At 41.6% G+C, this 14,134-nt stretch overlaps 1 protein-coding gene across 2 annotated transcripts; it reads left to right on the plus strand.

The window, feature by feature from the left end:
• Window positions 1–32: 32 nt before the first annotated feature.
• On the plus strand, window positions 33–9,748 carry AP5M1 (adaptor related protein complex 5 subunit mu 1). Of its 2 annotated transcripts, XM_075150808.1 has the most exons (8): window positions 33–159; window positions 4,046–4,691; window positions 6,224–6,451; window positions 6,899–7,038; window positions 7,785–7,870; window positions 7,975–8,090; window positions 8,361–8,457; window positions 9,571–9,748. In XM_075150808.1, exons 1-8 carry the CDS (start codon window positions 92–94, stop codon window positions 9,651–9,653), a joined length of 1,464 nt encoding a protein of 487 aa, XP_075006909.1. In that variant the 5' UTR covers window positions 33–91; the 3' UTR covers window positions 9,654–9,748. The 2 variants fall into 2 exon arrangements, 1 of the variants encoding a protein (XP_075006909.1); XR_012673760.1 differs by lacking the exon at window positions 9,571–9,748 and having other exon boundaries at window positions 7,956–8,090.
• The last annotated feature ends 4,386 nt before the right edge of the window (window positions 9,749–14,134 follow it).

Below are 14,134 nucleotides of genomic sequence, written 5' to 3' on the forward strand. Positions count from 1 at the left end.
GGGCGGCCGCCGCCGCGCGCAGCTCCCGGCCCCTCCCCGGCCGCGGCCGCCCCTCCGCAGCGCCCCGGCCGCCCTCAGCGCCGCCGCCGCCATGGCCCTGCGGGCGCTGTGGCTCCTCAGGCACGACCCCGGGGCCGGCGGCGCCGTGCTCTTCTCCAGGTAACGGCGGTGCGCCGGGCCGGGTGCGTGTGGAGACCCGGAGCGGGGAGGCGGGGACCGGCGCGGGCCCGGCGGCTGGGCAGGCCCGCGGGTCAGGCCGGGCCGAGTGCCCTCAGGGGGGCCGGGCTCGGCGGGGCGGCCCGGGCTCGGCGGGGCGGCCGCCTCTCCCCGGGCTGCGCGTCTCCTCGGGCTTCTGGCCCCGGTAAGGGGGGAAAGGGAGAGAGAAAGCTCGCAGGTTCGCTTCGGAGGGCGCCGGTGCTTTCAGAGCAGCCGGGGCTGCCTCGGGTCCCCGGAACAGATGCAGAAATACCGAAATAGTCTGATGCCTCATAAATCCCTTGGCTCTTCAAAGCGCCGCTGGCCACTGGACGTTCCAGAACCCGATTTTGACAATTTCTAGGTTCAGATAATGTGCTTTTCACAACCGCCTAAATATTTTGTTACAACTTCTGCATTTTGCACATGACTTTTCTTTCTCTGTTCCTCTTTCTGTTAGTTACTGTAAAGACTTTACCTAGCTCTGCTCTGACCTTACATGGAAAAGGACAAGGTAGTGATTATGAAGTACTGTTAGATGAACAAGCGGGGAAAGTAGAAAGTGTGTATTTTGCTTATATTCTTTCCATATTGTTCCGTACTTGTACTAAAAGTACAGTATTTTCAGGCAGAAATTTAACTTTTCATTTTATTTTAATTTTTGCATACAAAGACAGTTTTTTTAAGTTCGTGAACCAAAGGAGGACTTTTTATTCAGAACTCTTACAGAGTTTTAAGTAAGATTTTGGGGTAGGCAGGCTGCTTTTGTTGTCTGGCAAAATTTGTTGCCATTTCCGTGTACTCTCTGTGATTTCAGAGGGCTCAACTCCAAAGAATGAGAGGAAAAATAACTGGGGGGGTAGGAAAAGGAAGAATACTGAGACCTGGATAAAGAAATGTGACCTACAGTCCTAGTCTGAATTCAGTAAAACTGAAGCGGGAACCTAAAAGGAGGCAAAAACAACAACAAAAAAAAGAGCAAGCAGGCTATCTTCCATCTTCAGGTGCAGACAGATCTCTACATTGGACATTCCTCTGATTGTTTTAGGATTAGTATTATGGTCCTTGTATTACCTACAAGACTAGAGATGAGGCCTCCCCTCTACAAGAGGGGAGAAAGAGAAAGCCTTGTCCCAAAAATCTGAGAGTGTAATCACCATGGAGGAAGGGGGGGCTAGTGACAGGGATATGTGAAGTAACTTGTCACACAGTAAGCGGCAGAGACAAGGAATAGCTCTCCTTTGAAAAGGGCAAACTATACTTGATACTTCAAGTGATTTCCAGACTTAGATCTTTCAAGTTCCCAGAGGAAATAATAGGGCTGTGGAAACCCCAAGTTTATCCTCCTAACTGACCTTAAATTCAACAAAGCGCACAGACAATATAAAGAATGCCGGATCACATGGAAACTGTTGGTTTCGGGACTTACGCACTCAGCTGGAGATACGTGAGCCCTGATCTTTAACCTCAGAGAAGACATCTGGGACATCAAAGCATTCCACTTTTTTTGAGCTGATCATAACTTAATTCAGGCAACAAGTATGGTCTCTCTCTTGAATCACCAAAGCTCATTCATCCCTGGAAACTTTCATCTTTTTAAGTTTTCATCACCTTCTAGAAAGGAATACTGAAAAACTGAGATCTGAAGGGCTAACTAATCATCTAATGACTCAGCTAAAGCTGGGAAGATTCAGTGGGAGGAGAAGATGGCTGTGGCACGGGGACAGCTTCAGCAAATGGAGCAGGCAGACTGGGACATAAGTAAGACAAAACTAGACTGAAATACCACCTCTTCCTTTGTTTTGGAAACATCAACCAAAAATAAGAGATGCTCACCAAGGTTACATGTAGCCTCTTATCAACAACTTTGCTCTGGAAGGCCTCATAAATTTTCAAGCTGCAAAACCACTCTGTTTCTTTGCTCTTCAAAATAGGTGTGAAACTGCAGGGAGGCATTTTACTGTCATCTGTATGTATCCTGTTTACGGATCTCGTAGCTCTGGCTTCTCTCTGCCTGTGCTTGCTTTTTCCTTACTGGGAAAAAAAAAAAGCAGCTCTAGATGCCTGATTAAGAATCAAACAAAAAAGCAAAGTCACTGAAAATAAGCCTGTGGAAGTGTAGCTGCCTCCAGCAAGAGACTCTGCTACTCAGTTAAGGAAAGATTGTGTAGGTGGGACTGAAAGGCAGCAGGATAAGAATGATACAAGTGTTCAGGAGCAGAAGGGGAGCCCTACATATGGAGGTCATAGATAAAACAAAGTACCACATTGCTGGGATTACAAGTTCCATGACAATTTAAGAAACAGACTGTCAATGTGTCTTTAAAAAGATGGTATAAAAAGGGGAATAAATGAAGGCATTTATGTATCTGTGTATTTTTTCTCCCACGTTTGTGTGTAAGCATGGCTCTGGGCTGCAAACAAACATGCAGCCTGAGAGCAGATCTGCTACAAGGTGATTCATAAAGTGATTTAACTAGTTGCCTGTCGTGTAACCTGTGATAAGCACTTTGAGGGTCCGTGGATAACCACTGAGGAAATCCATGAAAGAGAATGTAGAAAAGCCAGCCTGTTATCAAACTTAATGTAAGAGAGACTCAGGGGAGTCTGTAGTTCCAACAAAGGATGAAAACCAATGCATTAGTGGAAGTAATAATTTTTCTTTTTTCTGCTCTTTATTAAAAGACAACTCTTCACTTCCTCTTGATAGATTTAGGTTAGCTTGAGAAGAAATTCATCCCTCTCTCCTTTAAAAAATAATACTGCTTCAGAAGAAAAAATCCCAGAGGTAGCATTAAACAGCTAGTATGATTTTTCTCAAACATTATCTCTAGGAAATTTGAAATGAAATATATATGTTGATGCAATGTAACAATTTTAAAATATACAAAACCTTGTGTCTCTGTAACGTGATTACATCTTAAATACTCAAAAGTAAAAAAATTAAATTATGAAGCAGTCATAACAGCTTTAAGTCACCTGTATTGCACTTGCAGTGTGGAATCCATTTCCCTCCTCCCCCAAAAGCCATGCAGCTCTTGCTGAAAAAAATGGACTTATGTACAGTGAAATCTTTTTGTATTTATAATATTGTAAAGATTTCTAGTTAATCTTGTTAATCAGTTAAAGCAACTGCTGCAGATCAATTGTGTAAGCTCAGAACGGCAATGAAGAATCTGTATATAAGTAACTTCCATTATACTGTCTCATAAATACAGTATTTAGTAGAGTAGCAAAGCAGTAGCATCCTATATCTAGGCAAAAAGCTGTTATAGTTGAATTTTATTAGGTGGGACATCCATTTTCTTAAATGGCTGAAAACTTGTCTTCAGTGTGATCTCGCCTCTTAGAAATTTTTCGCTGTTGAAGTTTCGCTGCACTGGTGTGAGTCATGCTTGGGTTCATTAGTGTCATTTAAATATCCTATACCTTTGTGCAACAGGAGGGGTAGACAGACAGATTCACATTTTATTAAAAAAATAAGTGAATGTATTTGTTCAAAGTTTCCAGCAAAATTCCACCTGCTAGAATGAATCCTAATTACTCATGAAATAGTTTTATTGACAAAGATTTAGATTCTGATCCCCTCACTGTTTCTGTTGGGATGCTGCTGGCTTCCCCTTGAAGAAGTTTACTTTTAGGACCAGGAGGGCCTTTGGGAACTATTTGAATACCTAAGAGAAACCCATCCTTGATTATGTCAATGTTCCAAAGATTTTTATAATGCTTTTGCATTCTCTGACAGCCAGAAAAGGGATTGCGTGGTTCTGCTGCTAGGAACTCTGTTGGTATGATATTTTGGGTGGGAAAAGATGAGTAGCACTAAGACGCTCTTATTTCCATGTCACAGACGTTACCCCACTGTTGAAATACGCGCCGAGACCTTCAACGGGTCAACACATGTGCCTGTACCATCTGACAGCGCTTTTCTTAAAGCCCTGCTTTTTGAACTGAGACTCGTAGATGACCATATTTTTGTGAAGCATCGCGATACTTGCACTCGAATCAATCATTCATCGGTATATTCAGTTCGCACCGAAGGAGGGGATCTCTGGCCCGTGCTTGCTTTTCAGAAGAGTGGTCTGATATATGCGTGTCTGCCGCTGGTTGAGGAGACCTTGGAGCCACGGCCACCCCTCCTCACTGTTAGTGGGCTCTCGCAAGGACTGGCTCTTTTGTTAGGCATTGTGGACTACATCTCTCCAAGTCGGAAAAACGAAGCTGAGATGAGTGCGAAAATAGGCCAGCTTCGATATTTGCTTATACAGGCCTGTCCGCTTGGCACCCCCTTAAACACAAACATACGCAGCTTAAACAGCTCGTTTGATGACATTCAGGAAATGCCTACAGATGAGAATCAACCGGCTTGGAGATCCAACACATATAAAGGCAAACCTCAGGTTAATGTCTGTATCACTGAAAAAGTCAAGTGTATGCAGTATGACAAAAGAGATGTTGCGGACGTGTGGCAAGTTTATGGAGCTGTAAATTGCAAGGTGAGAGCATTTTATGTGCAAGTCTGACCAAAGTATTTTTCACGCAAGCCACTGGGAAAGTAAATACTCGTGCCATTTTACTTTGGTATGTGATCAGTGAATTTCTAAGACTGTAATATTTCAAAGTGTAACGAACTATTATATATTGGACTGATGCATTAGTGTTTTTTATTTTGATCTTTACTGGGTTTTTCCTGCATGCTTCAGGCATTTTTTCAGTAACTATTTATGGGACTTAAATTTCCAGCAGTAACTACATTGCTTGTATTTTCCCAAATTTTTCTTATTTTAAATGAAATAGGGAGAAATCATTTCATACAGTCTTTGCATATAGAGACTAAGAAATGGCAGTGCTAACACCAAGTTTATTTCCAGCTATCTAGTAAGAAATGTGTTAAATAATGATTAGAAACAGAAATTAGAATTTCTGAATGAGTCTTCTACAAGTGTCTTTATATAAGCATTTTTAATTAATTTTCCCATCAAATGAAAGTTTAATCTTCTATCCTACTATATTACAACAACATTTTGAATACACAATGCTGTTTGTTTGGCTGGCATAAGAAGCATTGATACAGAATCTGGTGAAAGAAACTGGTTGTATAATTATTTTGAATGTTTTTGTATGTGACAATGGTTTTCATTGTTTAATGTTAAAAATTGGGAAATATTGACTAAATAGATCAATAATAATTATGAAATACATTAAAATTTGTGTTTTCTGTAATTGATGTATTTAACATTCTTTGTTCTGAATTATGCTTAGGAAGCAACTATATTATCACAATACACTGTACTTGTAACTGCCAGTGTTTTAGGAGGAGAAAGGCCTAATAAAGAGGATCATGGTGATTTAATTATTTGCAATAGGTGGGATACTCCTCTCCGAAGGAAGCCGACCTAAGTACTGCGCTTCCGAAGACTCGGTTATTTCCCACCAGCCACGCTGGTAGGGATTATGTGGGTGAACAGCTTCCTGCTCTCAGAGGGACAAGTTTCTAGGTCATCTTGCAGAGTGGATGGCCTTACATAAGAAGAAAGCCCTGGTGTAATCGTGCACTGCTGAGCTGGCACGCGGAGGGACGAGACAATGGATGCGCTGCACATGGTTGCCGTGAGAAAGCTGACATGGGACCACGGTGGCCATTAATAGCATGCTTGAATCCATTAAGCGGATGTTGTAAAAGTAACTGAATTAATTAGACTATCGCCAAGTGTGTTTATGTAACGTTCATAATGATGTAGTTATACAGTAAGTCCTTGGCTCGCTTATCTGCTGTTTTCTTGCTAAAGATTACTTGTCAATTAAAAGACATGTAGCTAAGACTGCATCTCTAGCCCTACTGTGGGAAAGGCTACAGAAATGGGAAAGGGACTTTGTTTTCAAAGTATTTGTCAGTACTAATGTTTGAAGCCAGCTGAAAATTTTTAGTGTGATTTTTTTTTTTTAATGCTTGTATTTGATTTTTGAACATCTAATTCTGACTTGAGGGAGATACTTTAGAATAACTTCTTGACTTCATTTTTTCAAGTGTGACATAGAGGGATCTGCACCAAATGTAACGCTCAGTTTGAATCTCCCCACTAATGGTCCTCCGCTCCAAGATATCGTGGTCCATCATTGCGTGACTTCTGTTGACCCTGCCATGCTGATGTCCAATAGTGCCGAGCCACTGGATGATTCTGTGTATAACGGACCTTACAAATTTCCTTTCATTCCTCCTTCAGATTCATTCAACTTGTGTTACTACACTTCCCAGGTAATAACATCCCTGACCCTCGTTATTTTCCAGTCTTCAAACAGGAATAAAAATACCTATGTTGTTGAATGTGTCTGAATGAGTTTCAGTCCGATACAGACGGGTAGAATGTTTTTTATACAATAAACTGCTTGGAAGGCACTTCAGGACTTGAGTCATCTGAGTCACGTTCAGGAGGTGCCAGTACCTTTGACAGCTTGGCATGGCTTTTCTTACTTTAAATGCCGTACGTAGATGCCTGAATCAGACAAAATGAATCCAGGCTGAGATGTTCAAGTGCATATACCACAAATCTATGTATCGCAACCAGCCTGAAGAGTTTCGCCCAGTCAGCAATTAATATGTCTTTGTTATTTTTTAAAAGTACTTTAGCAATGAAAACAGTATATAACTGATCTTACGATGATGGTGTTCATTTATCTTGACAATTAATATAGTTTTTTCCAGGTTCCTGTTCCACCAATTTTGGGATGTTATCAACTCATTGAAGAGGGATCACAGTTAAAAATATCGGTTAATTTAAAGCTTCATGAAAGCATAAAGAATTCTTTTGAGTACTGTGAAGCTCGTATACCTTTTTTCAACAGGTAAGAATAAAGAAATCCTAAAAAAAATTCTTCCATTTCTCTGTGATCTACCTGAAATGAACCTGTCAGGAGTCAATATAACAGATTATGCTCCATCAAAGTACTAACAGTGGACACCGACCTTGCAAATGTCGGGAGGTCCCCTTGGAATTCTTGTAATTTCCAGAATACAGAATTGTACCAGAATATTTGGTAATGTTCTGAATACTTCCGTTGCGCATCCGGTTTCCCTGTTGTATTTTTTCACACTGTGACACACTGCCACAATCCTCCAGGTGGATTAAGTCTCGAGATCACTTCCAACCCAGGGTTACCTGTTCCTTAAGACTGCTAATCCTAGCTACAGATCAGCTTATCAAAAATACAGTTATTTAAAATTAAAACGATAGTTTTCATTTAAGCCTCTCTGACAACTGCCATGACTACGCCGTCACATAATTATCATGAAAATTTAAAGATGAAATGATACAAAGTTGCTGATGCTGATCATATTGTTAGTAAAACACTATCGGTGAACTAAAGATCAACAGCTCTTTTATGATTACTAGGTTGAGACCATGGTGATTTCCTCCTGCTCTGTAATTTCTTTTCATAAATTAGCGGTGTGCTCAGATAGGTATGTTTTGTCTGTATGCACGCAAATAATGTCTTTCAGGATTTTGTTGCTTTCTTCAACAAAATGGGTGTTAACAAATACTGAATGATACTAATTCCAATGGTTTTATTTCTCCTCTGTCATATTGTAGGGGCCCAATCGCTCAGTTAGAGTACAAAGTTAGTTATGGCCAACTGGATTTGTCACGAGAGAAGAGCCTACTGGTTTGGGTCATCGGTAAGCAGAATACCCTCTGTGCACTCTTACTTCCTCCCCCAGTCAGTTTTGTATAGTGTAGGTACAGCTGTATAATTTCTTATAGATGCTGTTTCTGGCTTTAGGACAGAAGTTCCCTAAATCTTTGGAAGTTTCTCTGACTGGAACCGTGTCTTTTGGCACTGCAGGCAAAGAGCACCCAACTGATTATGTTTGCACTGGGAACACTGCTTATGTAAAAGTAAGTCGCAGGCTCTGTGAAAAGAGGCCTTAGTAGTCATTTTTTTATTATCTTAAATTGGCTACGAAGATACGTTGATTTTAAATCAGACATAATTATTAGCCTCTTTGTTCTCAGCATGGAGTTTTCTATTTTCTTGCTTACAGGATTTGACATCCTGTCATTTTGGAGTACGCTTGCACACCAAGAGCATGTAACACAGATTGCCACTATTTGCGCAGCAAGCATGACAATATATATCTGATTGTGTTTTTCCCTCTCTTTATATAGCTGTATTTTAGGATCCCAGACTTCACACTTACTGGATGTTACGTAGACCAGCATTCTATTCAGATCTTTGTACCAGGAAAACCCAAAATTACTGCATGTGAGTTGCCAAAAATGTCATTTATTTAACTGAAACTGTGTATTGAAGTTATGAACTGGATGTCAATGATTAAAATCACGTAGCTAAAGTTGGACAAAGCTTTCTCCTGGTTTGCTTGGGGCATCCCAGAAATTTTGTTCTCTGCTTTGTATTTTATTTTTCTGTGATGCTTAAAGCATCCCTGGAGTAGAGACTGGCATCTCCCTTTCAGATGAAAGCTCTTATTACTGAGTTACAAAGTCTGTCTGTCTCTTGGGCTCTCTCCCCTTCATCCTGTGACATTTTACTATGCTCTGTATAATGGCAGAACTTTTATTGGGGAGGGCAGAGAACGCCTCTCCGTAGTCTGGCCCCTTGTTTAGGACGCTTTTGTCCGAGACGTGATATGTGGATTGGCAATACCCAGGTACAGAACTCAGCTCCTGCGTGCAAGGTGAGATTGTTGCTGTCAGTGTCATCACACCAACATCCCTTGGTGGATGTGGCTCTACATTGAATCTGTGGAGCAGAAACCAAATCTGCTTATTCTTGAGTTAAGACATGACTACTTCCAAGTTTGCACCAAAAATATACTAATTGGGAACACAGTGGACACTCATTAAATCTAAGCAGTACTGTCTAATGGAAGCATTTTTATTTGTTGCTGTCTATCTGTTGCAACTTCTGTCAGTCATGTTAGCAGAAGTCTGTAAATGCCTTTTGAAAACTGTGATCTACACTGTTAATTTTGTGACAGGTCACATTCAGTCCTAAATGGTAACACAAAAAAGCAACATTTTCGTACTGTATGTTTTATATTGAATATGCAATTTATATTCATTGAACAAAATCCAAGCCATCCACCTGCTTTTGACTTAACCTCTGTTTGAATTTTAAGCTCATGACTGATACATTAGTAAAGGTAATTGAAGCTGAGACTTTAAATGTGTCATTATCAGAAACGATTTTCAAATAATAATAAGAGTCTTAGAGTTTAAAGAGGCCATTATACCTTTTCTGTAAACTAGTAAGGCTGGATTAGTAGTCTCTTAACTTGGATGAAGGAATGTCTGATTGTAAGGCACCCTGTAATGCTTATTTTTCTTGCCTGTGTTGTGTTTTGTTTTTTTTCAGCCCGGGAACTGATTTCTTCCAATTACCTCATCTGGAATTCCAAAGCACCAGCACCTATGGTGTACAAAACCTTATTTGACTAATTTGCTTTTGAATTATTTTTGTATTTAAACAAAACAGACAGCTAATGAGAGTAATGTCATGATACAGTGAAAATAAATATTCTCCAGCACTTGGACTTTGTATGTTTGCTTAAAAATTTCTGTTGAGGAAAAACAAAAGAGGTCACTTCCCTTAAAAACGTAAGTTGGTTTTAAATTGTTTAGTCCTGGATAACAACTTAGAGAAGATAATTTGAAATGTACTTGCCGTGGCCATTTTTACTTGCCCTTTTAACGTTAACTGGTACAAAATAAGTACCTAGTGATACAGATCCAGGCTGGTACGATTGGGCATGTCTTCTGGGAGGACTCCCCATTACTTCACTGGTTTTGTAAACCAGAGAGCTCATGGGACGTGAAAGCTTTCAGTGTTTTAGTCCTGTCCTGAAGTCACAAGAATCTGATTAGACCCCAGATTAACAGGACAGTTAAAAGCAAGAGTTCCGTTACTTTTACGAGATGCGTACAGAATACATACGAGTCAATAATTTACAAGAATGTTAAGAGAGGGAGTACGGCATGAGCGGCACTTCTAAAAGTGGAGACGATACAGGAGTCTTTATTGCCTCTGTCAGCAGAAGTGGTGAGTTCCCTTTCATACACGCCTGTGAACTGCATTGCTCTGGAAAGCTAGCATTAGTGAGGATCCAGAAGCGTGAACCTGTTTTTTCAAATCATAAGACTAGCTCTGAGCAGGCAAAACCAACTAAGTTTGCTGGAGGTTCCAAAAAACATCACTGAGCCGTTTTCCCTGGAAAAATAGGCGGAAAAGAAAAGGACTCAGTTTACAGAGGCAGACCTCTGATTTTGAGAAGAAAATTGGTATCTGCAGGTACACAGGAAATGGACTTTAAGAGAGTTATCAGGAAATGAGCAAATTCTGAAAGGCTGGTGCAAAACTGAAAGAACCTGGAGAGCAGCACAAAAGAAGAGAGGAATGCCATCTAATAACCAGGCGTGCCGGTTGCTCCTGCCGTACCTCTTGTTTAACTGTACGCTGTGTGATAAATAAGGTTAGTCATTATGTAAGGAGAAAAGTTTTAAGCTATAATTTAAAAAATGCTTAGATTGAGATAGTAATCTAATTGGTTGGTTAAATGTTCTAAAGGGTGGATTAATTCATGTGAAACATGCCGTTCAGCTGAAACTGCTATGCAAACTTATAAAACAGAGCTATACTATGACCCATTTCACACAGGTGATGTGTCCATTTTGATTAGCAGGCAGAAGGTGAATTAATGATTTTGCCCAGAATCCAGCCCCTACCTGTTACAGTCGTCCGCGTGCCTGGACACCACAACATGAGTGGGGAGAGAGGGTCTCTGTTGCAAGGGCTTGGATCATGTTCTATACGCCGGGCACCCACCGCAGGATTTCAGTGTGCGGTGTTTGCTTTCCCCCTACCCTTGAGAAAGATGGGAGCTGTCTATTCTGCACAGCAGCACTGTGGAGGAATGGCTTTTCTTCTTCACAGGTGTTCAAAGAGTACTCCCCAATAAATGCTAGGAAGCAATGGGACTGTCAAAATTCACAGTGTGTTAGAAGAAGTGCATTGCACTTAATAGCAGGGGGTTCTTCCCAAATCCTGTTCCTTTGTTTCCCTCTTGTCCATGTCTCTAACTCTCTCAAGGTTAGGAGAGCTAGAGTACTCAAGAATGGAGGGCTGCTGCTTTAGATTACTTTGTGCACACCTATCGATGCATGTTTGGAGGGAGGGAGAGGGTGGGTGATGTTTGTCTTCTAGCCCTGAGCAGTTTTCTACAACTTCATGCAAGCCATCACCTGTTTTGAGTTATTATAAGGGTTTGCTCCATAAACCTCTGGATTATAACTCTAGCACGCTCTTGCTGCAGTGCTCTGCCCCTGCCCAGGGACAGCTCTGGGTAAGAGAAGTGGGGGAAGGAGGCTGTGTCTGCCTTTTAAAAAAAGTGTGGCTGAGGTCTCTCAGGCAGGTTTGAGTATGCAGCATGCCCTGTTCTTTAAAAGCACCCACGAATGAGTCAGACAGCAGTACGGATCCGGTTAAATTGGTGCACACATTAATCCAACAGTCTTGCGCAACAACTGTGAGACACCCACGCTGGCGAAGTGTCAGATGAAGCCTTTGTCCTGGCCTGATGGCTACGCTTGGCTTGTGGGAAGGGCCCATTCTCATGGATGCTTCATAAATCTTAGTAAGCTAGTAAAGTAAGCTTAGTAGTAAGCTTAGTAAACTAGATGGCTAGCAACTCGGGTCCATCACAGCCGAGGTACCTTTAGGCATGACCTGCAGAACGCAAGGCATGGAGAGAAAGGAGCGATGTGTGTAGAGGTTTCAGGTGCCTCCAAGGGCTGGGCAGCAAATAGGGACACTGGGGAGATGACACTGGAAGCCAGAGTTCAAGGAATTATAAATGACTAAACCCTTCTGTGCATCTCTCTGTGTTCCCTGGTAGTTCCCCAGACAATTTCACTGTTTCTCTACGCGCTCTGACCATTTTGCCTGTTTTAAGAGGGAGAAAAAACACTTCAAAAACTAAATCGGGAAGATACGATTGAGAGCTCACGTGAGCCTGAGGACTCCATGGCAGAGGTGGTATCTAACAGTAGTTCTGGTGGGCTCTAAAGGTGATTAAGTCCTGTGTCAGTGGTATTCCTTTAGCTCTTCAAAAAAATCAGTAAGTTTTTAATACAACAGTTTCTTTAAAAATACTCTGTGTTAAAAGAAAAAAATAAGAATTCTTTTTTGGTACAGAGTGCTGTTTCTTGTAGAAGAGTGCTTGCTGCTTGAAGTGCTTATATTTATAGTTTCATTACAGGTGTTGACTGTATGAGATCTATGCAGATAGCTTTGCACAGAGACTTTCAAGAGGTGGCCAAAAAGTTCTCCAGACTTAGTACTGCATTTCAGAGGGCTAGAAGAAAACTAACACGCAAACCCTTGAAAGAATAACCAGAAGGACTTAAATAAATACTGGCTTGTCAACCCAACATTTTTCCCAAACAAAATAATGGATATAAATAAGAAGTTAATATAGAACTCAATTAATAAAATGAACTTGCTTCATTTCATTAAAATTTGCAGATGATGTAACTAATGCCAATTAACGTGAATTTAAAGCAAATATATACTGTCAAACAAACTTTTTAGATGAGACTGCACATTTAGTTGGCAAAGAGAATTGATGTAACAGACCTCTAACAAATTAAAATAATTCAATGTCCATGCATAACCCATTAAACAGTAAAACCTGGCTGACATTTCCAAATGCAGTGGCAATGGGGAACCACCATCAAACATGTTTTGGATCCCGACTGTGTTATTTAACACTTTGTGGAAGGTGTGGAAGGAAATGGGGAATTTGCATTGATGAAGTTCACGGTGGGTGCAATGGCTGAGAAGCAGTAATTACTGAAGGTGCTGAAGCCCTCATTCAAACCCTGATGGTTTGAATGTCTCGGGGAAAAAAAAAAAGTAAAAAAATGAAAGTAGATGTTGCAGCCCAAGCAGGGGCGAAGGTGTGGATCTGAGAACAGATGCCATCGATACAGGGTGAGAGGAAAAGGAGTGTCAGAAAGACCTAGTATGTGGCTTAGGTGTGCATTGCTGTGGCAGGAGGACCAGTGTAATCATTGAATGCACAAGGAGCAAAAATGCAGGAGTACCTGGCACTGGTGCGATTCTCACCAACCCACATGGCCCCCATTTCTAGAAAAATGTCCAGACTCTGAAGCTTCTGAGAGCGCCTGAGCTTCTTGCCAAAATCTCCCTTGTTCTTCACCCCCACCCCCTTGCTGCCCCCGGTGTAGCCTGCCTTTCCCTCAAAGTGTTGTGTCCAAAGGGTTGTTCCGAGGTGCCATGGTGAGGAAGGGGATCTCTTCAGGTGTCTGATGTGCATTCCTCCCACCCCAAATCTTGAATTATACCAGAAGCAAGGCAGGACCAGGAAGCCCACCTTCCCTTGACTGGTAACCACTGCTGGAGAACAGCTTCCCAGGCCCCCCCGGGGAACACCCTCCCACCACAGTCGCCTCCATCTTATCTCCTGAGCTTGCCAGTCATACTGGGAGACAGAGTCAAAAAGCATCACCAGTGTCCATGTGTGAGACAGGAGTGTCCCCCCAAATTCATAGGGCCTGTTCCCCTCACCGCAGAAGGGAATTAGTCCACTAACATGGTTCGATGTTGTCAAATCTCTGCTGGCTGCTACTTATCACTACTCAGTAATTTGGTGCTTTTCTAGTTTTCTGGAAGCCCTTTCCTCCCACCAGGGTCCCAAGGTATTTGGTGACAGCTCCAAGATGGTATATGCCGGTTCCTCGCATACTTTGGGGTAAATCCTGTTACTTCAGATAATTTGTAAGCAGCTATTTTTTCTACATAATTTAGCCCTTCTCTCCTCTGCATTTTTATCCTGTTTTTACCAGTGTTAACTACTTCGGCCATTTGTTAACAAGTAAACATTGAAACAACAAGGCATTAA

Source organism: Calonectris borealis, chromosome 5 (genome assembly GCF_964195595.1).
Source record: "Calonectris borealis chromosome 5, bCalBor7.hap1.2, whole genome shotgun sequence".
In the NCBI taxonomy this organism is placed as follows: domain Eukaryota; kingdom Metazoa; phylum Chordata; class Aves; order Procellariiformes; family Procellariidae; genus Calonectris; species Calonectris borealis.

Bases quoted from the DNA above. Each gene is read 5' to 3' on its own strand.
- AP5M1 (XM_075150808.1), top strand. From the start codon at position 92: ATGGCCCTGCGGGCGCTGTGGCTCCTCAGGCACGACCCCGGGGCCGGC. The intron at 160-4,045 runs GTAACGGCGGTG...TCCATGTCACAG, and splicing joins GGCGCCGTGCTCTTCTCCAG to ACGTTACCCCACTGTTGAAA. The intron at 8,458-9,570 runs GTGAGTTGCCAA...GTTTTTTTTCAG, and splicing joins AAAACCCAAAATTACTGCAT to CCCGGGAACTGATTTCTTCC.